This window comes from Tribolium castaneum, chromosome 2 (assembly GCF_031307605.1).
Source record: "Tribolium castaneum strain GA2 chromosome 2, icTriCast1.1, whole genome shotgun sequence".
In the NCBI taxonomy this organism is placed as follows: Eukaryota; Metazoa; Arthropoda; class Insecta; order Coleoptera; family Tenebrionidae; genus Tribolium; species Tribolium castaneum.
The window spans coordinates 16785684-16808441 of record NC_087395.1 but is presented as its reverse complement, the minus strand read 5'-3'; the positions used below and the strand labels follow the sequence as shown (position 1 = coordinate 16808441).

Sequence of the window (22758 nt, the reverse complement as noted above, 5' to 3'; positions counted from 1 at the left end):
TTGTACAGCGAGCTCGACTAATTTAAAAAAAACACTTTTAAATAAAATAAAAACTACTTGGTAGTGCAGTTTTTAGTGGTATTTAATAGTGTAAATTTCGATTTCTTATCTTATACTATTATAAATCTTATTTTAATTCATATTTTAACATGATGTCAGATTAAGTAAAATACGTGAAACTAATACATTAAATAATTAATTAATACTTTGTTTTCCTTAGTTTGTAACTGAGAAGTGATTCACCCACTAATGAGTAATGATAATTGATAAGAAATAAATAAGAATGTACTTAATAAAATCAGAGGTGCCAATGATTTTTTCCCGAGGAAGGAAAATGTAAACAACATTTAAAGATTTGTGATAAAGCCATCGAAAAAATATAACATATAAAATATAACATTAGAGGAAAGCTTTTTCTCTTCCTTGGATGATTAAATCATTATTCATTCAAATAGCTATTTCATTTCCTTAAATAGTCCAAAAAAATTGAGAAGGGTGTTTATTGTATAGTGCTTATGATTTACGAGCGTATTTATTATTAATTTAATTATAAACTCAAATTATGTTTTGTTCAAATTCTAATTTCTTTAAAATACAAAGTGTGCGTGTTGATGAAGCATTTCCGGTGAAAGTAAAAGCAGGAAAGCACAAATTAACACTTTATAATTCTCCAAATATGAATCGCACATATTTCACTATAATTAGAGAGTGACATTGAGTGAATCAAATGTGAACAAATTTTCTATTTTCAACAAAAAATGTAATATTTAAATAAAACTCAACTCCTTTATAAGAAAACTTTATTTCTTTCCCGCTGTTTTCCTCAGATGGCGCCCGCCGCGGTTTTCCCGCAAACCAGGCACACTGACGTTTAAATCCCAATTCCCCTCCACGTCACAACTCCCATCTCTTATCACTCCCTCTCGTCGCAAACCTGTCCGACAGAGAGAGCAATACTTCGAAATCTACGTGCGGTCATTGTAACCAATTGCCTCGCTTTATTTTATCACACGTCGCATCATTTTCGCCTTATCACAGCCACAAACCCAGCCAATACCCTGTCTCTCTCGCTCAAATTGTGAGCATAATTTATCGGAAAATCTCCCAGAATTTATCTTGTGTATCTAGTTCAGACAGAATTGCAAGTGTATTTAGTTGCCTGAGTCGCGGAATAGAGACAAACCAGGTAAAATTACCTCCGATAAATGATAACCAAAACTCCGGGTGCCCCCTTGCCATCCGGTCCAAGTGACGAGTGGTTTTTTACTCAAACTTCGCCAATTCCAGCCGTCATGACATAGATTGCGAAATACAGGTGAGTTCCAGGTGTTAATCGAGTCGGCCGTGATTCCATTACCCACACGTGGTCAATTTACCCCGATTTTGGGGTAAATCGAGGCAGGCGCCGACTTGCAATTGTTATTAGAGCAAGGCCGCCTGAAATCGGACCAGATTTTTGAATACCTTGCGCGTAATCATCTCGGTGACATTTAATGATGTCTAAAGTGGTTTCATTAGCTTGTTGTGGGACAAAATAATCAAGTTGACAATTGAAACAGGCAATTTGCCTCCATTAAAACGCTAGTCATTTGTTGACCCCGGCTACTTTGATTGTAGTTCCAGGGAGTTTTTTTCGAAAATTTCTTATTGTAATGTAATGGATTTGGGCAGGTCGCTCCTAGTTGTTTCGATGTCCGTGTTATTGATCTGATTCTGTCTTTCTCGCACGTGTGGGATGGAAAGGGGTGGTCCTTTTTCTTACAGACCCCACGTGGTTTTCCTAACGTCACGATGACATTTCTAACGCCAAACTGGTCTATTAGGGGTGGACAACCACCTTAAGAGGCCGAAATTAACTAAATAATAAGTCATTTAAGTCACCAGTTTCACACCGAGAAAAGTGAAATTGTGTCTATTATAATTAATTATACTACAAGGCTTAAAAATAGTGCTATGACGTCACTTGTGGTGAAATATGAGAATGACATGATCACAGAGCAAACAATAAATGTGGCATGAGAGAAAATTCGTTTCATTTTCACTCAATGGTTTTTACCCAATCGTTGGGTAAATTAATTAACGCGCTTTAATTATTATTACCTAATTAAATTTCACTATTCTGACTTAAGTGGCGATTTAAGTAACCATTAAGCTTGGCATGAACCCCCATATTTAGTTTACAGTTATTACTACAATCAATAAATCAAACTTATTAATAGAAAAAATGCTTGCTCCACTTTTGTTTAATTTATGAAGCCTTGGGAGTGGTATTGAGTGATAAGAGTTTCAAGTTTGGCCTCATTTTGTCAAGTTCAAGATTGGAAAACGAAATTGTGATAAAAAACAGCCGCATTACATCATTAAAAGTGAAATTAATTAATTCCTGAAAATGAGTTACTATTACCATAAGAGTCAGAGTGGGCTATGGCAAAGAAATTAAGTTGGCAAAATTGTCTCTTCTTTGATCAGTGTGGCCAACACGACAAATTTAATTGAATACGTGACATTTTCTTGGATTGAAATAACTTATTTAGCAAAATTTACGTAATTAAGTTCGATGATAGAAGTGGAGAGAGAAAAATTCGAAATAGATGGCACACTAATTAAATCAACTCGAGTTACAAAAAGATGAGAGGCGAATAAAGCTGGAGAAGTTTTATCTTTTTATTTATTCAACATCGCTCGATACCTTTATTAAATTTTCAGTAGAGAAAAGAGGAGTAGTGTCGCTTACATTTTTACTGTTTTTGATTGGTGATCAAAGTACGGAGTGAAAAAGAGAGCAAAAAGTATTTATTCATTATTTTACTTTTTACTTCCATTAATAGACAGCAGTGGATTTATTGGTGAAGTTTATGTTATTTTTTTAAATTTATTGTGCAGATTCCCGTTTTATACATTTTTTATACATATAATAAATAACATAATGAATACAACCAGGGAAAGTGTGGTAAAAACAATAAATTTCATTTAATATTGGCAGCTTGTTTATTGATACCATAAGAACTAATTTATGACTCGACTGTGCGTTAGAACAAGGAAATATAAACATTCATACATCAAGTAAGAAGGGGAAATAGACAGTCAATCGGCGCGCCTCAGTGGGGTTCTACTGTATGTAAACCCGGAGAAAAAGTATGCAAAGTATTTTTGATGATAATAAAGAGTTAACTGTTGCCTTTGTACAAGAATTTGGAAAAATTCGCTAGAGGTCTGCCACAGTCGCTGGTTTTCTCCTATAATTTCCTATAAAATGAATAAAACAAAAAGTTGTAAGTCGCATTTGTTATCGGTGCAATTAACAGTAAATGCAAATTAACGAGGTTGCTCGATTTGCTTCGCTGAATCAGTTTATGCAGAAAAAAACAGGAAAACGCACTTGATTTATTTTTGTTGCTTAGGACCATTTTTTCCAATACAGAACAACCTTTACAGAGTTAAACGGGTCAAGACAGTTAATCACAATTATTTTAATTACTTTTTCTGGGCATATGATTTAAGTTTTTCATTTTTTTAATAAAAAAAAATTGCCCCGACAGGGGATCGAACTCACGGTTTTTGAAATGCCTCTCCAACGATAGTTATTTTAGTAGAGTACTTATCTATTTCTAAGTAGCATTTATAGTAATTTTTACTAATCTTCGACCATGAAACCAACTTAACGTCTAGATGTAGTAATTGTTTCTCCAAAAATAAGTACAAGGGGAAGGAGAAGAATTACAGCTTTTTCTTTTTTCACATAATGATATTACAATATAAATTCTGTTCATGCCCAGTGATGACTAATTTTATTTCTTAAATGGGAAAAGTATACAACAGATATTTTCATGTCCGTTCAAAAATTTTCAAACTGTTTTCTGATAAAATAGATATTGAAACACTTATAATTTATATAAAAAAGACAAGTTTTTATGAAAAATATTTATACAATTTTAACCTATACTTATTAATAAAACCCAAAAATATATAAAACTTTAAGACCAGACATCTCAATAAATATGTAAAATATAAAATTTACGACTATCTAAGTAAGTAGAAATATTTTTAAATAATGTGTTTTTTTAATGAACCTTGCTCCTTTTCCATGACATTTTTTAAAGAAGTTATGTTTCGAAAATTACTACAGTTTTATTTACAAATGAGGCTAGTATACAGTCACAGAGGAGACACAAGTCAAAATTACTTGGTGTAGTTACAATAATGTAAAAACTACAAAAATACAGATTTACGTATTAAAGACATCTTTTACAATGGTTTAAGTCTTTGAAGTCAAATATAATGATTTATTTACCGCCACATTCTATTAATTATTTCACTAAAGATTACTTAACGTTAAATAAAATAGATTTTAGTCTTTGCAACTAAGTTTAAACTTTAAGGACCGATTTCCAGAAGCGTCATTAATTTAATTCGCAATTAAATACGTGATTAACTGATCACGTGACCAAATTGAACAAATGTGTTTGGTCAATTCGCGTTGTTAATGTTTAACAACGAATTAAATTTTAACAAAGCATCATTAATTTAACGCGAAATTAAATGTGTGATTACGTGATCACGTGACTAAATTGAACCAACTTGATTGGTCCATTCGCGTTGTTAACTTTTAACAGCGCAATTAACTTTGATTGTGCCATAAAGACCGGTTTATAGAAAGTTGCATTAAATTTTAATTCGTTATTCGCGAATGGACCAATGAAAATGCTTTAATTTGGCCACGTGATCAGTTAAACACGCATTTAACGACCCTAATAAGAGCCGGTCTACAGAACATTTTAATTGCAATTAAATTTTAATCGCGATTAACTTGACATTTGTCAATGCATTTTAAATGGCAACTTATTGGAATTAGTTTAATTTTGAATTAAATCTTAATTTTGCTTTTTGTAAACCGGCCATAAGACAATGGTAATTGGGTTCTAATGGCCATTAAATCATCCCAAAAGTGTTCAAAATTAAAATATAAAAATTTGGCTTTTGCAAACTCATTTGGTTCCTTTTAAAGCAAGACAAAAATTGTCGTTTTCCACCAAAATGGGGTTCCATGTTTCGTATAAAATAACATTAGAAATAAATGTGTTTGTTATTGATTTTCGGCCACATATCACGGCCTTTGCTTTCATGTGTCTTGAATTTTTTAACTCTCACTTGCTGCAAATCAACAAAATAAAAATTTACGGCTTGGTTGCGCTCCGTGTTTATTTTCGAAGTAGTTAGGAAGTTTTACGACTCGGGTGTAATAAGTACACAAATCGGTTAAATCTCCCGAAAAATTCGCCTGATCGATACGTATGTTTGCTTGTCACGAAAGGACACTCATAATTTCGTCCAAATCGCGTTAGCTAATCGGATTTTTGGCCCGATGTGGTAACATTTTCCGCGAGTAAAAAGTTAGAAAGCGTAAATGAGAGCGCATTTATTTGTGATGAGCAAGTCAGTGTAGGTGTCTGGTGCTTTTTCCTGGGTGAGATTCCTGTGGGAATGGTGTGTTTTCTTTGTGATAGATCGAAGAGTCCCTTGTCGATAATTTTCACGTAATTATAATATAGCATTTGTGCGGTTTCCTCGTCTGGGATACATAATACAAGGGATTCTATATGACTTCGGCGCCAACATACGGATACAGTGCCCCCCTCACGACAGGTATTGTTGTCCGTTAGACGGGGTAAAGACCGTGGGATATTCCGACATAGTGTTCCCCATACTTTCGCACCCAATTCCCATCATCTACATAATACGAAATTAACCGACAGGAAGAACAATGGATAAGGTTTTTGGGTAAACACGTTTTTATGGAAATGGGCAGTTTCCGGTCCAAAAACAAATTCCATAATCAGGATTATTGTTTAAGTTCAATGTGCTCGTCGATTTTTATTGCCAACGAAAATATTTTTCCAACCGACGAAGTCGCGAGATGATGAAGTGGATAATTATTTTTTCAAAGGCCTCCAAATGTTTACCCGATCAATCAATTTCGGAGTCGATGAAACTTACTTGTTTGAACATTAAAGTTGATAATTGCCATTGTATTTGACAGGCTTTTTTATCACAAACATTGGTTTCCTTGTGCGGTTTTTTGGGTTAATGGATCATAATTGTATCACTTTTCCTTTTACATTTTGTAACAAAAAATATAAGGTTCAATTTCACCTGTTTTGTGACAACGATTTAATGTTTATTGTCAGGGAAGGGTTGTGCTTGTTACCTGCTTGTAGCGATTTTTCTACAAGGGGCCACAAAGGCGTTTCGCCTTACCTGCCTCAATAAATCGGGTCAAACTTTTGTTCTTTGTACGTACAATAAAGTAGCTTGAGGTTTCTGTGACTGACATTCCATCGCCATTCCCGCAACAATTTTCAAACTTTGAATAAAAAATAATGTTTCCCAACACGAAATCATTTTCTGTGATAAATAAATAACGTAATATTTATCAATGCACCGGAGTGCAACTATTTATTTACAAACCTGGAAAAAGTGGGTCTTATTGAAATTCTTATCGCTGTATCAATCATTTGATACATTATGTATCGATTGCATGAAATATTCAAATACATTTTTAACGGGAAAGTTCGATTTTATCGCCGCATTTATCAGAACATTTTAAGACTTTTTTACGTAGGACATCGAACGACTTTTTCCAATATAAATTTTAATTTATTTTATTATTTGAAAACATTAAAAAACAGGGATGTCTAGCTATTCATGCACTTCAAAAAAATAATAGCTAATGTGATTTATACTTTCAATAACTATTTTATAATTTTATCAATCCTTTTAAAAAAAGTTAAAAAAAAACTTGCTTAGATGAGTTAGCCGAGTTGGTTGTTACCCTAATTTTGATACTCTTCTGATTTACCTTTAGGCCTTTAGCAAAAAATCAGAACAAAGATTAAAAAAAACATTATTGTGATTAAGTAAACAAATAAAACAGTTTAAATATTACAAAATAAAGTAATCAAATTACATACTTGTCGTTTTTCAGTTTTCAAATTTCAAGCTTATAGATTAAAAAAAATAACAAATAAGAAATTTAGTGATGGAGAAGCTCAAGCAAACAGACTAAGAATAAAGATTATAAAGTAAGAATAAATTTTGCTGTTGATTATAACTTACACCTTTGAATTTCAAGAGCCATTTTGTATTGATGAAGCCATTTTTGAATCGTGATTATCAAATATTTGGGTACCATGTGACCTTATGAAAATTATCAAAACTCAAAAAAAATCACACGGTCAAAATACATTTTCAAAATTGACCTGTTTTGGGATTTCCTAATTTTTTGTTTTTTTTCTGAGATATTCAGGGTGGTTCGTTTTAACAAAATCACCCTGTAGATAATATTTATTTGAATTTTTTTATTTATAATGTTCACAGAATTTTTATTTTATTTGACCTTAAATTTCACTGTTTACTTTTTATTTCATCGTAAACCGTAAAATGACATTTTATACTACAAAATTTTGTAGTCTAGAGAAATACAATTTATAATCATTGTGGTTTTTTTGCTTCTGAAGTTTTTTTATTGTTAAATTTTTACGTTTATTATTGTCAATCAAAATAATTCAGTCGAAATAATGGATAATGGAAAAAAACTGTATTGTACACGACAATAAAATTCACCATTATCTTCTCAAATAAAATTTTATCATCTTGTATAATATAGATATTTATCGTACAGGTGCAGTTTTTTAAGTACATTATGCCATTGTTTTGAGTGAGACAAATCAAATTTCTCTCACAAGAGAAATAAAGCTGTCAGTTCTACTCACAAGTGAGTAAATCTGTGGAAAATTGTGGAAAACAATGAGTCTGTTTATTTCATAAATAAAGGGATCGAAATGTCATCATAAGAAGTGTCCCAAAATTCTCACTCGCATATAATGATGCATTTCTATCACTTATAATATAATATACTATTATTTAACGAGTTTGAGTGTAAATCGGACGTTTTATTTCACAAGTGGATAATCAAACCACGAGGTGAAATAAATGAACCGATTTACACGAAAACGAGTTGAATACAACATTTTATTTCGAATTAGACTCAATAAGGCTTAAAATTGCTTTAAATCTGTTAAAAATAATCTGTCGTTTCATACTGAGAAATGTTAAACAGTTATCAAAAATGCCTTACATAGGAGAAAAAAACGGAAATTTTGACAGTGTCGAAGAATAAAATAACTGTTACGTATTATTTTGTTTAAACGTATGCTTATAAAAATCAACTTTTTAAAGTAGTAGACCTGAATTTTTCAATGTAATATATTTTGATATCTGTTTATACAGAATGTCTCAACCAAAATTCTCCAATAATTGTCAAAAAGCGGATTAAATTGGGGTTCAAGAAATTATCGCTGAATCATCAAATCTTAGATTTCGCCTGACGTATTTATTTTTCTTTTAATTTTTGAAGACCTTTGCCTGCGTACGAACGTAATGAAAATTTCTAATTTTGGTAATCACCTCTACTTTTCATTCAAATTTTTCAAATTCCGTAACTCTAAACCCAATTTAACTGACTTCGCCTTTTACAACCGACAATTGCAATTGACGTCACACACAATCCAATTGTCTTTTATAGTAAAACAACTCCCAAATTGATTTATCGCCCAACTTATTCCTCCAACTTGCGTCACAAATGATTCTTTATTTCCAAACAATTTATTTTTTCTCGCCGAGTGCTGAAATTCACCGGATATTCGCGTGGGAAGTAGTTTATTAATACCGACCATAAAAATGTGCGTGTAACTAACCACAGCTAAGTGTTTGAATAAAAATCCTTTATCTTGTTAATAAGTTTGCATCGGCTGTAATGCATTCATAGAATTCCCACCACTTTATGCAACGAGTTATTGTGGAATAACAACCTTCAAAACATTATACGAGATTTCCAACTTGCGGATCTGTGATCGATTCACCGTCTGAGCATTTAATAATCATTTGCGGTTTTAGAGACCCCTATTTGTCGCCCCAACCCTTATAATTTGATGAAACTCGTTAAGCTAATTTTAGTGAAGTATTCTAATTGAACGCAAATAGAACCCAGTTTTCTATAAATAGCCCAGCGTTTTGATTAAAAGGATCAAGTTCGTTGTGAATTGAAGGAAGAGCTAAACACTAGCACTATACAGTTTGTTGTAGAAATAAATCATTCTCATGGTTTATGTGAACCGCTGTTTGCGATTATTTTGGTAATTATATCCTTGAGGTTGTTGCGACTAGAACCGCTAAGGATAATGACTGTTTATCAACTTGCGTTTCTATTTTAGTCACAAAACTGATCTCAATGAAAAGACTTACTTACATCAACCCTTTATGTCGGAGTTTCGGTTCAAAGTCTGCGTTCGAACTGGTCGAAAAAGCGTATACAGTGCGTTTACCTGTGTGAACTTTTGCAGGATGGCTAGTATAAGTATGTGGGGATACACCATCACGATTTTAACCGTCATCGCTGTGTATAAGCAAGTCCCAACACTCGTCGTTTCGCGTCCGGTCTGCTCCAACCGTCGTTTCTTTCCCGACCGTTTTTTCAAAATTTTCCGCCGAAAACCCCGGATTTTTCCGGCAGCTCCGCGTGCCTCATCTCGCATTGAAATCACCTCGTGTTTGTGTGAAAATCTCGCGTTTGGCCACGTTCCAAGGTCGTCCGGTGTGGAAGATGGTCGTCTTTCTTCTTCCATGAAGAAAATCTTCATGCAACTGCATTCTTCAGGCTGTGGTGGCGGCCAAGCGCTTCCTGTTCTATAATGGGCTTGATTTTTACGTGCGCTAACGAACTGGTCTAACGCTTACCCCAAGCATCTGTTGGACCGCATCTGCTCTTCTTTAGTGTGTTCAGTTCGGGTGTGTGAGTGGGACCAAGTTGGGAAAATGGGAAATCATCCGTCCAACCATCAGCCGCTGGAAAGGACTAATGTGGGGAAATTCGGGGATCCACACACGGTAGGGAGTGCGGAAAATCGCTCGGGAAAAATACTGGTATTGAGGGCTTGACAATAGAATGGGGGTAACGAACCGTGGAGGATTATCCAATCGCTCTGATGCCAAACTAATTTTGGTTCAATTCTGTGACTGACGCTTTTTCCCTTTGTGAAGATTGCGAGTCATTACGAATATGAGAGAGTTTATGCCGATGTTAACGTCCCATTAGTATGAAAATTCTCACGTTAACTACATACCTGGCTTGTACAAGGGGCTTAGCTGGTACTTTACAAGCTAAACAATGTATAATATTAAAGTGACATTCCTTTCTTTGTGTGTCTACAGCTAGATTTCCGAGAAATTCTGTTTACAAGTGTTGTAGGTTGCAGACAACACGTTTCCTTTAGTTTAAAACGATTTTTTTGTACGTTTTATTTAGCTTTAAAAAAGTGTTGACAAGGGTTCAAGTAGCTGGCCTACGTGGGCCAATTTGCATAATTTTAATTTATTTAGGTTTTACGAATTTTTCGCTAAAAAACCATTCATGAATACGTAAGTGCTCAAATGAAATTTATTTTTACGTTTTTGTATTTTTTTAGCAGATGTAATAATATAGTTTGTAGTAAAACTTTTAGAAACGGTAAATTCTGATGATTTGGGGAATGATTCACGAAAAAGAATGCATTTTGGTGGTATTTTTTTTGTCGGGCTCCAAGTGAAATAATTTGAATCACGTTTTACCATAAGATTTTTTTCTTAAGATTTTTTTCTTTTTTTGATTATCCTGACTGAAGTCATGAGTGAAACACTGATGAAGGGAGAGTAAGACAGAGGATATGATAAGAGTATGTAGGGGGTCTGTTCCAAAGTATACGGTCTCCAAGTTTATTATTTTTTCAGAAAACGGGAAAACATCTCGTCTTTTGAAAGTATTTTTTTCAAATTTAAACATATTAACATTTGCGTCTGGAAATACTATTTGATAAATTCAAAGTAAAAGTAAAACAAGTGTGTCTTTGCATAAACATTGGAGACTTTTTTTTTAAATTAAACATTGTAAAGATTGTAGTGTAGTTTAGAATTTATTCAAGAAAAATCAAATGAAATAAACAATTTTTGTTGTAACTCAAACTCAATGTATACAGATTTTTAAAAACTGCTTTAACAAAATATTGCCTCGAAAAGGCTTTTTAAAACCTTTTGTTTAACTTGCTTTGTTGTCTGTCTGTCTGTTTCATATTTTTGGGGCCAAATTTGAAAGGGTTCCCGTTGTCCCAATGAATTGAAATTTTTCAGACTTACTTAATCTGCGTGACAATGCAATCCTATGTGATCCTAAAAATCCAAAGATTTTTGTTAAAATTTTTTTTTTAATGTATTGATTTGTATGCTAGCCAAAAATATCTCGGTATCTATTTTAGGGATTAAATAATTGGTTGAGTCTTTTAAATTAGTCTTTTTCGTATTCAATTCCAAAAGTTTTAGGTATTCATTTAATTTAATTTAATTCATTTAATTCAATGTTGACTTTGAGACTAGACTCCTATCTGTCAGTTACATATGTTCTGTTTGTATTTTTGGAAAAAAAATACTTTTTTGCTGTGTTTTATCAATGAAATTATATTACGTAAAGTAAGCATAAGCCACAAACCTACGACTTATTAAAAAAAATGTATTGAAATTTATTTTTGAGACGTTGTGTGTGTACTTGAAAATAATTTTATGTGATGTAGAAGGTTGGTATTATTTGATTAAAATGTTTTAATCTCATACCAAATTTAATTTAACTCTTGAACCACCAAATTATCCGACCAAAAATTTACCCAATAAAACGCCTAACATCATAAACTGGAGTTAATGAGTTATCAAACGAGAATTGTTTAATTAGCAATTGCTTTTCTACTACCATTCTTAATTAGTGAAATCGTTTTGAAACGTGTGCGAATTTTAATTTTAAAATTTTTCACATTTGTGAATTGTTGAGAGTTTGGAATAGGTAATTAGACAGCTAAAAGTGTTTGGTATTTTAATAATTTTTATGGATTGTTTTCACATGTTGCAAAGATAATGATAAATTTTCTGTGTTTCTATACATTTTTCTCGTTTGCCTTGGAATTAATTCGAGTTAAAATCCACACTCGATGGCCAGCAGGTGTTTTATGAGGCTGTCTTCTATGCATTACAGAAAAATGATTTTTTTAACTCGCTTAGGACTTAAATAAAAATTGGAAATTTGAAATTGAAATTGAAATGAAATTATTTGTTTTTTTTTTACAACTGTAAATATTTTACATCGCAAAATTACGTTCACTTGTCGAAACACGTTCATCAGAATGTGGATTAAATTTTTGAATTCACATAAATATTTATTGCAGTAACAACAAACAAAATGTCGCGAGCCAACTGAGTAAATCTTTGCCGTTGTCAATATCAATATTTATAAGAGATTGTGATTTTCGAAATTAAAACGATTGCTACATCTTTAATATTACCTCGACCGTGCACAGCATTTTGAAACAGATAGTAGAATATAGCCGTTGTTAGAGCCCAAGTCAACCTGTTTCTGAAATAACTCCGTTCCTAAGAACCATAAATAAATCCCAAACCTCCTGGGGATAAGTCGAATTGAAGCAATCCGAGTTACTTGCCTGGACTAAGTCCTCGCAGCAGGAGAAGAAAATTAAATGAATTTTTATTACGACACAAAGTCTCGTACTTAATCAAGAAATTGCTTTTACTAGATTGTTGCTTTCTTATTCATGAATATGGGGGCGGAATATGACTTTGTTTATTTTGCTCAAAGGGTGCGTACATGGGGGCCACCTGTTGCGTGTCTTTCATAAAAAATGAAAGAATTTTCGGAAAAACAAGCGCCATACATGCATTCCATGGTAATCTCTGGCTTTTAACCTCGATAGACAAACGTTTTAAATCTCAATGTAGCTTTTAAGCTCATCAAAATTAGTAATTCGGCGCCGACCACCTCGGGGGCTTGTTTTAATAAGCATTGTGTCGACAGACTTGAACAACTGTAGCTTCTGTTGAAATTAACCCAGCGGGAGGTTGTATTGAATCCGAATCAAAATTTGGAGGAAATGTCGTGACCTTGCTAAATCAATAGTGCCTACAATTAGGCAAATACTTAGCACTTTGGTCGATATTTTATCATTTCGTTGCCTTACACCTCGCCCATGTTTACCGCCGCCATCTGTGAATAAAAATTTCGGCAGAAAATCAATACGAGGTGAAAATTGCGCTAATGTTTATTGCCTCGGACAGTTTGGGCGGAAAAACATCATTCTTTTCGTGTTTCCTTTTGACTATTGATTGGCCATTCAACCGTGAGAATCACGTAAAAAAGCAGTGGTAGAATTTATAGAATCAATAATGAGGGGTGACTCGCCTTGGTCTTTTATTCACTTTTTTATTGTATTGGTGTTTCGCAGTCTTTTTCCTCAAGTTTGATGCTCTGAATTGGATTTATTAATTATGACATGCCTTTTAATTGCGAAATTGGCACTGTCATCGAATTAAATTACGGCTCAAGCAGATTTAGCAAGCTATTAGTTTACAATAATTAAGAGACAAAGCATTTTTTTTAGACGAAAGGTCAGAGTTGTGAATAAATTTAATTAGCGACGAACACATGGTGTCATTAGTGTTCCAATTTGCATAAAATTTGAATTGCGTTTTTTAAAAAATGTAAGCTATACAGGCTGATTCTTTTAACGCCTACTAGCTTACACACTTAACTTCTAATGTTGGTAGAGCTTTAAAATTTTGTATACGATCCCAATCGACCATTTTGAGTTCAACTGAATTATTTTCAAGATGGCTGAACTTCCGGAACTACGAGAAATTGGCGACAACTTTGAAATTTTAAGTGGTAACCACCTATTTTTATTGCATTCTTGAATTCGTCTTTTATAAGTAAAATGTACCCTAATTGTTAGTACTTATCTGTCATAATTCTTGAAGTATGTCAATTTTTTTGTTGAAATTTTCAAAGGATCTAAGGGTCTTATGACATCTTTACGATTATCAACTGTTAAATTGCAAGGCTACTATGATTTTTTTTAAATAATGATTAAAAAAAGATTATAAAACAGTTTTTTCAAATGGAATGACCCTGTTTTTTCAATGGCAATCAAAAGATCAATTTTTATGCAGACTTTTATTATCATCTTCTATATCTATCTCTTACAGTTTTTGAAATAATCGCAAAAAACCGAATTCTAGCTTATTATTTTCATTTTTAATCGAGTAAACATGCGTTTTTTAAAAAAATTAAAGCTATACAGGCTGATTTTTTAAGGCCTACTAGATTACACACTTTTAACTTCTAATATAAGTAGAGCTTTAAAATTTTGTATACGATCCCAATCGACCATTTTGAGTTCAACTGAATTATTTTCAAGATGGCTGAACTTCCGGAACTACGAGAAATTGGCGACAACTTTGAAATTTTAAATGGTAACCACCTATTTTTATTGCATTCTTGAATTCGTCTTTTATAACTGAGTAAAATGTACTCTAATTGTTAGTACTTATCTGTCATAATTCTTGAAGTATGTCAATTTTTTTGTTGAAATTTTCATTAGCAGAGGTTCATTTAAAGTATCACAGCCCTTGAACTCTTTACAATAAGTGAATAATTCATTTTGCATTTGATAACCAAAGGATCTAAGGGTCTTATGACATCTTTACGATTGTCAACTGTCAAATTGCAAGGCTACTATGATTTTTTTAAAATTATGATTTAAAAAAGCCATAATTAAATATTATTGTTTTGCTGCTTATTCCATAAAGAACCAGCTAAAAACTAAGTAAAGTGTTGAAGTTTGACAATTGTTGACCATTTTGCAAGGTCTACTTGATTAACTATAAAAATTACGAAGTAAAATCCGTTTTTTGTGATTTTTTTCAAAAACTGTAACAGGACATGTTGATAAAAATCACCATAAATATTATTGTTCTTTCCACTGCCGTTAAGAAAATTGGGTCGATCCATTTGAAAAAACTTATACCCGATTTTTGATAACCATTTTAAAAAATCATACTAGCCTTGAATTTAGACAGTATACAATTTTGAAAATTCCAGAAGGCTCTTCGAAACTTCGGTTATCGAATGCAAAAAAAATGCAAAAAAGGTTTTAAATAAACCCTTGCAAGAAAATTTTAACAAAAAAATTGACATATGTCAAAAACTATGACAGATAACTTGGGTAAATTTTACTCACTTTGAGAAAGTGAATCCAAAAAATGCAATAAAACGTTTGGTTACTGCTTAAAATTTCAAAGTTGGCGTCAATTTCTCCTGGAAGCCCAGCCATTTTGAAAATAATTTAGTTGAACTCGGAATGGTCGATTTATATCGTATACAAAATTTTAAAGCTCTAGTTTTATTAGAAGTTAAAAGTTTCTAATGTAGGCCTTAAAAGAATCACCCTGTACAGTTAGTTGCTTAATGAGCCATTTCAGCAGCCAAATGAGTGCTTTATCCCTTGTGTCAAAAATTCCTCCCATTAAAATTCTTTCACATCGGTCACGTTTCTTCCCTATTCAAATCGCTTACGCAATCCGAAATTGAATTGATTCGAATGTGCTTTAATAATTTTGTTACTTCCGGTTTGTCAGCTCAAATTGTTTTAATCAACTTTTCAATTCGTCTAAATTTGAGATGATTACTTCGTCAAGATGCAAAGTCCGCCGTTTTAATCCTTCCAACGTCATTTTATGAATAATTAAGTAATTGAGGATTAAAATTGTTTAATACTTTATTGTGGAAGTCTTACAGTGCTATAAACACGCTTTTTACTTGTCACGTGTCGTTATTCTCGTATTAATTAATATTAATTCAATTAATGGTCTCGTTGCGTGTGAGTATTTAAGAAATAATCGCCTATTATTGGCTCTATCTGCAAAGTGAATCATTCGATAATTTTTCTCTAATTTCCTCAAATGAATCACTGGACGAAACATGACATCAAAAATCGGCCTCTTGCATATTCACTGCTCGATGATTCACAAATTCCACAAAAATGATTTCATTTTCGAACGATTTAGTGTCAAATTACGGATGCAACTAAATTTCAGAAGTCGTTGACTTGAATTATTACGAGAAATGCCAAACAAGAAGCGAGACCTTGTCGCCATTGTGCGAAATCGCCCATGCATTTAATTAACTTAACCGGTTTTTAACCTTGGATTAACCAAAATTAAGACATCAAACCAACCCCTAGCAGCCAAATTCGGGCTGATTTTCCTAGCAAGGAGCCCCACTTTTGCGCCTTCAAGGACTTCGATTTCTTGGCATCTTGGCTTTGGTGTTGTGCATATTAATTCTAACGGGTCGTGACGCAATAACCTTGCACAGAACTGTGCTTTTTTCTGAATAATTAAAGAAAATTTTTATTGAGAGCCGCACCACGTGGTTGAACCGGTAATTCGAGAAACACATTTCGATTGAATCTGACGCAAAACGTAATTGGTTAAATGATTAATCAAAATTGATTTTTAAATAACTTTATGGGGGAATTTTTCTGACTAGGAAAACAATCACAGCTGGTTTGTGAATTAACACAGTTTTAATATTCTCACATCGGAGCTATCGTTTTGTCTCAATAAATATTTGTTTTATCAGCGATAAATTATCAGCCATATGTGCTGATCATTTCGCATGTGGTTCATTATTAATGAACTTCACATACAGGGTGTTTCAGTTTGAAGTAACACGCGTATTGTTTCGAGTTTAAATGTTTAATTAATTTAGTCTCGCCATTTATTTACGTTTTAATTACAGTAATTGAGTTTTGTGAAAGTGCTGAATTAATTGATAGTTCACTTTATCAATGGAATAATCGCACAAGGTGATAAAAGCGATGAATGGCTCGAATCTCGGTGATAAAGTTTCGAGAGGATTTTCAACTCGTTTATCAATTCTAAAATATTTTATTTTGAATTCCGTTTTCTTCCGCAATCATTCATACGATATCCAGATGTCACTCACTTCCGGTGTTTGGTTATTGATGTCTTTTTGCCAACTTGACTCGATTTATCTTGGTGTAACGGCAGTCGCTGCTTTATTTGGTTACATTTTCCCATTATTGCGGTATCATGGGAAAAAATCGTTCTGAGTTATGTGTGCAAGCGATTATCTAATAACAATTTATCCGAATCAAAAATCAGATGTTGCGCTAAAATAAGACTTGACTGCGTCCGTATTTGTTTGCTCATATAATATTTGCAAACGAAATTAGCCATCCTGTTTTTTCAGCTTATGTAACATGCATGTGTAATAAATTTTTCCAGCCGCTTTATGCGAAATATTTATGGGTTCGATTTATTTCAGAGGCGAAGTCTACGTTCTCCTCGGAAAATGGATAGGTTAAGGAGGTCCTTCAGGGATTCCTTTCGGCGACGAAAGGATCGTGTCCCTGAAAGTTCCAAACCTCATCAATGGCAAGCGGATGAATCAGCTGTCAGGTCCGGAACTTGCACTTTCGCTGTGAAATATTTAGGCTGTGTTGAAGTTTTCGAATCGAGGGGAATGCAAGTGTGTGAGGAGGCCCTCAAAGTGCTTCGAGTAAGTTGACAGAAAATAAAAGCATTTTCTGAAAATTGCTTGTTAAAGTCACTGTTTTTTTGTATACTTTTTTTTTAAGTATTTCGCACAAATGTTAAGAGGTGCCAATTAATTTTTTTTATTACGATTTGGGTTTTTTTGTAAGTCTATTTTTTTTTGTTAATGTAATATTAAGATGTTATTTTTGGATTTTCTTTCCTAACTGTTGTTTGTTACAGTTTGATTTTTGAATTCTTTTACGAATTTCTTTCCTACATTTTTTTATATTTTTTTGAAGGAGTTGATATTTCTGTTTTTTTTTTAATTTTTTCAACTGTCTTTCGCCAATATTTCGAAAAGTTTGTAGGTACTTTTTCATTGTCGATTTTTTTCTTACGCTTTTTATGTTTCGTTGCAAAGACATTTTTAAACTGTTCTGCAATTCTGCATACATTCTTAGTGCTCCCAACTCTCTTTTGTAATCCGATATACTATCTATTTTTTAAATTCAACAAATAATTATTTCTTCCTCTGATCCTTCATAATTATTGCAAATGTAGAGATTTTTGAAGTTGAGCTTTGGATAGTTTCTCCTCCCATAACTGATTCCATAATTTTTCTTATTTTTTGTGTGTTTTATTGTTACTTCGAAAAGTTTTTTAAGCAACAAAATTCTTGTATGCTTTGTTGATATCTTGAGAATTTTTTAAACTGGTATTTCTGAATTCAAGTTTTTTTCTTTTGTGTATTTTTGTGAATTTAGTAATTTCAAGCTGATATTTCTGATATTTTTTGGCTTCTTTAACGCTATTTTGCAGCTCGATATTTTTTAAAACTTTTGCCGATCTTTTTTTTGTTTGTTACTAAGTAAATAGAGAAATAATAGAGAATTTCTTGGTCTGTAGCTTTTGTAGCTCCAAATTCGAGAATTTATATCTTTCATTTTTTTAATTAATAATAACGCTTTGTCTAGATTATTTTTTATGTTGTTATTTTTAATCACACAGTTTGCACTGTGTGTTGTTTTTTTACTATTTCTCTGTTCAGATGTGAAATTTTTAAGATGATATTTCTACATATGGTCCTTGATGCACCTTGTGGTAGTACGAGAATTTGAAATCATAGATATCCTCTCGTGTTTTTTCATTGTCTCTTGTATATATCCATTGTGCCAACATTTACCTACCTATTATTACGAGATGTAATTATTATTTTTAATACGTATCTTGTCTATTTTTTATTATTGGACATTTATATTTTATGTTTCTCATAAAGAAAACATAGAGTTATCTTGTTAGATCAATAGAAAATGAATAATAAAGTGGGGACTTTGAAGAGACGTATCTACATCTGAATTTTTTTGAGAATTTTCGTTTTATAATTGTTATAATTTGTATTAATATTTTTTTGCTTCTTCAACTTTATTATGCAGCTTCTGCTTCTTATTTTGAAAAAAATTACCGACACAAGTAGAGAATCTTTTAAGTTATTTTTTATAGTACGAGGGGAGTTAAATATAAACCGGAATTTGTTTATAACTTTTTAGTGAAATAAAATTTTACGAAAACTTTTTAAACTATTTTTTACGAATTTTTTTTCTACCTCTATGCACATACGCCATCCTTTTCTTTACAAAAGTTTTTTGGCACTTAATCAGTTATGCGCAAAATTTTGAAGCTCATTGTGGAATCTAACGTTCTCCAGTGCCTCTTTAGATGGTTTAAGAAAAATTAAATTTACAAAGATACATACTAGGGCTATAAGAGGGTTATGGAGGAGTATTTTAGTGCATTTTTTTCGTATTTTTGAGGTCTAATGGCCGTTGTCTTAACAAAAAATTAACAAAAATTATTACTGGAAGATCTCATCTTTTTGATCAAAATGAATTTTTCTGGTATCAATTAAAAATAGTAAGGGACAATGATTTGGAATTTTGTCTTTCAATTTTGGGAATCTTCCAAAATAGAGTAGCGCTTTTTTCCATTAGAAATCACAACTTTGAGTTTTATCGGCTTGGGAAAAATAGGACGTAGTCACTGTTTTGGATTGGAGTGGATTTTTTTTTAAATTCTGGAGTGATATGATGGATTTAGGTTTCATCATACTTAGTATTGATTTGAAAAAGTTTATTTTTATGGCATTTATTCATAGCGGTAGAGGAACAGAACATAGAAAAGTGGTGTAAATAGTTTTGCTAAAATTTTGTTTTAATCAAAAGTTATATTTGAACCCTTAGGTAGTTTTATAATCGAAAATTATTTCCTCATTTTTTTAACACTTTGTTTCAAGCCTAGAGCATTTTTGAGATCATTATTTCTTGTGTTTCACAATGTCGTCTTAATTTCTCTGATTTATTTGATCTTGTTAATTTTAGTTATTGATATTTCTATATTTGCCGACTATCTTTTGTAATTCTATATTTTGAATAGAATTTGAAAAATTTTTTCTTGATTTTTATGTTTTACTGGAAAGTCTGAGGTAAAAAATAAATTGTAATCAGTAATTAACAATTAATAAAATAAATAGCAAACTCAAGTGATTTTTGTTTTGTTTCAGGGTTCCCGCCGTCGCCCAGTCCGCGCCGTCCTCCACGTGAGCGGCGACGGTCTCCGCGTGGTCGAGGACGAGTCGAAAGGTCTGATCGTCGACCAAACGATCGAGAAAGTCTCCTTCTGCGCCCCCGACCGCAACCACGAGCGCGGCTTCAGCTACATCTGCCGCGACGGCACCACCCGGCGCTGGATGTGCCACGGCTTCCTGGCCCTGCGCGAGTCTGGCGAGCGGCTCTCGCACGCCGTGGGCTGCGCCTTCGCCGTGTGCCTGGAGCGCAAGCAGAAGCGGGACAAGGAGTGCGGCGTGACCATGATGTTCGACACCAAGAACGCCACGTTCACGCGCAGCGGCTCCTTCCGGCAGCAGGGGCTCACCGAGCGGCTGGAGCGCGGCGTGGACGTGGGCCCCCCGCGGCCCGCGCCCGTCAACCCCTTCGCCATCGAGCGCCCCCACGCCACGCCCAGCATGCTGCAGCGGCAGGGCAGCTGCCGCGGCTTCAGCACCCTGGGCCAGAACTCGCCCTTCAAGCGCCAGATGTCGCTGCGCGTCAACGAGCTCCCGAGCAACACGGCGCGGCTGAACGCCTACAAGTCGCCCACGTCGCCGACGAACCCCAAGCCCCAGGTGTCCCCCATCCCGGAGATCTCGCCCGGCGACTCCGTCACCGCTCTCTGCCAGCAGCTGAGCCAGGGGCTGAGCCAGCTGACGCACAGCGGCTCCGACGACTTCAACTTCAACAACCAGACCTCGATCAACCAGAACACGGTCAATCTGAGCGTCACAACGATCAACAACAGCTTCAGCCCCAACTTGAGCCAGAGCCAGGTCACGACCAGTATTACTTCGAACGCCAGCAGCTTGCCGAAGCCGGACCAGTGGCTGGGGCAGATCGTCAACTCCACGTCGCCCGTGCCGGCGAAGATGGACGGGGTGTCGCCCCGGCGGGGCCCCCTCCTGGGGGCGCACTCGCGGGCCATGTCGCTGGACTCCTCGGGGGCGTTCCAGCGGACGGCGGACCCGTTCGACGCAGAGTGGGCCGACATCGCGGCTAAAAACAACCCGACTAACCCTTTCCTGTCCTCAGCCGCCCCGCAGCCGTTTCAGATCCAGCTCTAGTTAACTTGTGATTCATTCCAATAAGTTGTTGAGGTATTTGTTGTTTAATGTTGCCAGGACTGACTGTGCAATCTTGTAAATAATGTTGAGAGGATGTGTAAAGACCCGGGGAACGAAGTTTATGCTCAGTTTTTATTTATTTCATTAGGGACGTTAGAAACATTTCGAATTGTAATAACTCACCTGCCAAGCTAAATGCACAAAATTGTCTGTACTTAAGATAGTCTTTCCATAGTTGCAGTTAGACGAGTTATATCATTACAAGGCTGAGAAATGTAGGTACAATACATTCCATTATCACTATTAATTAACGATTGGTGAGTTTGGAGCTAGATTGCCGTCCACCTATAATTTGACCGTTCAATTAATCCAGTTGGACTTTTGTTACTAAGCGCAAGAATTGACTTATTGTTGATTTTTATTTAATTTTCTAGTGTAATATAACTATAATAACGTGCAGCATCGGGAATAGGATCGAATTAATAATGATAAAACTGTATTATTAGAATTATAGGTGATAACGACTTTTTACTTTATGTTTTTGTAAATGTTATAGCGATGCTATTTACTGTTTGTATTTATTACTTTTTCAATATGAGAGCACGCAGCTCTAATATTATGGCACATGTACTTATTATATACACTTGTATTATACAAAAGTCTTAATTATGTTTTTTTCTGTAATATAGTAATAAATAAGTATTATCTGTTACGCGTGTCTTTTTTATTATCTCGACGAACACTAAAGAAGAATAAAGCGATGTTGAAATTATGAGAGGTTGTAAATATTGGATTAACTTTGCAGATAAGTTGGAGTTAATTTTCCGAGAAAGATTTATTTTCTTGTTTGATGTTATTAATGGGGGTTTCAGGCAATTATTTAATTGGAAAAATTTGGTTAGTTATGGCGGAAAACTACAGATTTATTCGATTCAAAGGTGGAACTCTGTAAATCACTTTTAGAACGACTTCCTTAAGGCAATAAATCATTGTAGGAAACGATCAAAGGTGTCGTGCTTGTCGGCTTAAAGTTCTCTACCCATTTATTATTACAATTGTATTTAAAAGAGTTCTTAATAAAGATATTTCTCGTAGTAAAATGCTTTGTTTTCTTTTGCTTTTCGGTAAAAGTGTTATATTTGCGGCGTTGAAGGTTTATTTTTATGTCGATGTTGCGAGCGACGATGAGATGGCGCTAGCTGTACTGGTTTTTACAAATTATTTGTGTACATTCTCACTATTTCCAGCCTTATTAAATTTTCAGGAAAGGAAAGCTATTTTTTTCAAAATTGAAGTATGTGGCTGAGCTAAGATTATCACCTAGATATTTGATGTAGATATTCAAAAGTAAACAATTATTTCTTGCTAAAATAATTGCAAAATAGCTCCAGAAGCGACTAAGTTTTTTGTTTTTTTTTTGAAAAGTGGAAATGGAATTAAAATACATCACAGAGATTTGAATTCCATGTAAAAAATCCGTATTATAAGAAGATTCTACGACAAGAAACAAAATGGCCATAAATTGTGGAGAGATTTAACACGAGCTTAAAATGAACACTAAAAATAAAAAAAAATGTTGGGCGTTTAGGAAATAATTATTATTG

The 22758-nt window shown here is 33.9% G+C and overlaps 1 protein-coding gene across 2 annotated transcripts; it reads left to right on the top strand.

The window, feature by feature from the left end:
* The first annotated feature begins 1070 nt into the window (after positions 1-1070).
* On the top strand, positions 1071-21866 carry numb. 2 transcript variants are annotated; one of them, XM_008199556.3, is made up of 3 exons: positions 1071-1315; positions 17273-17506; positions 20042-21866. In XM_008199556.3, the coding sequence occupies exons 2-3, from the start codon at positions 17300-17302 to the stop codon at positions 21152-21154; spliced, it is 1320 nt and encodes a 439-aa protein (XP_008197778.1). In that variant the 5' UTR covers positions 1071-1315; positions 17273-17299; the 3' UTR covers positions 21155-21866. The 2 variants fall into 2 exon arrangements, with proteins under 2 accessions (XP_008197778.1, XP_972980.2); XM_967887.5 differs by lacking the exon at positions 1071-1315 and adding an exon at positions 9496-9942.
* The last annotated feature ends 892 nt before the right edge of the window (positions 21867-22758 follow it).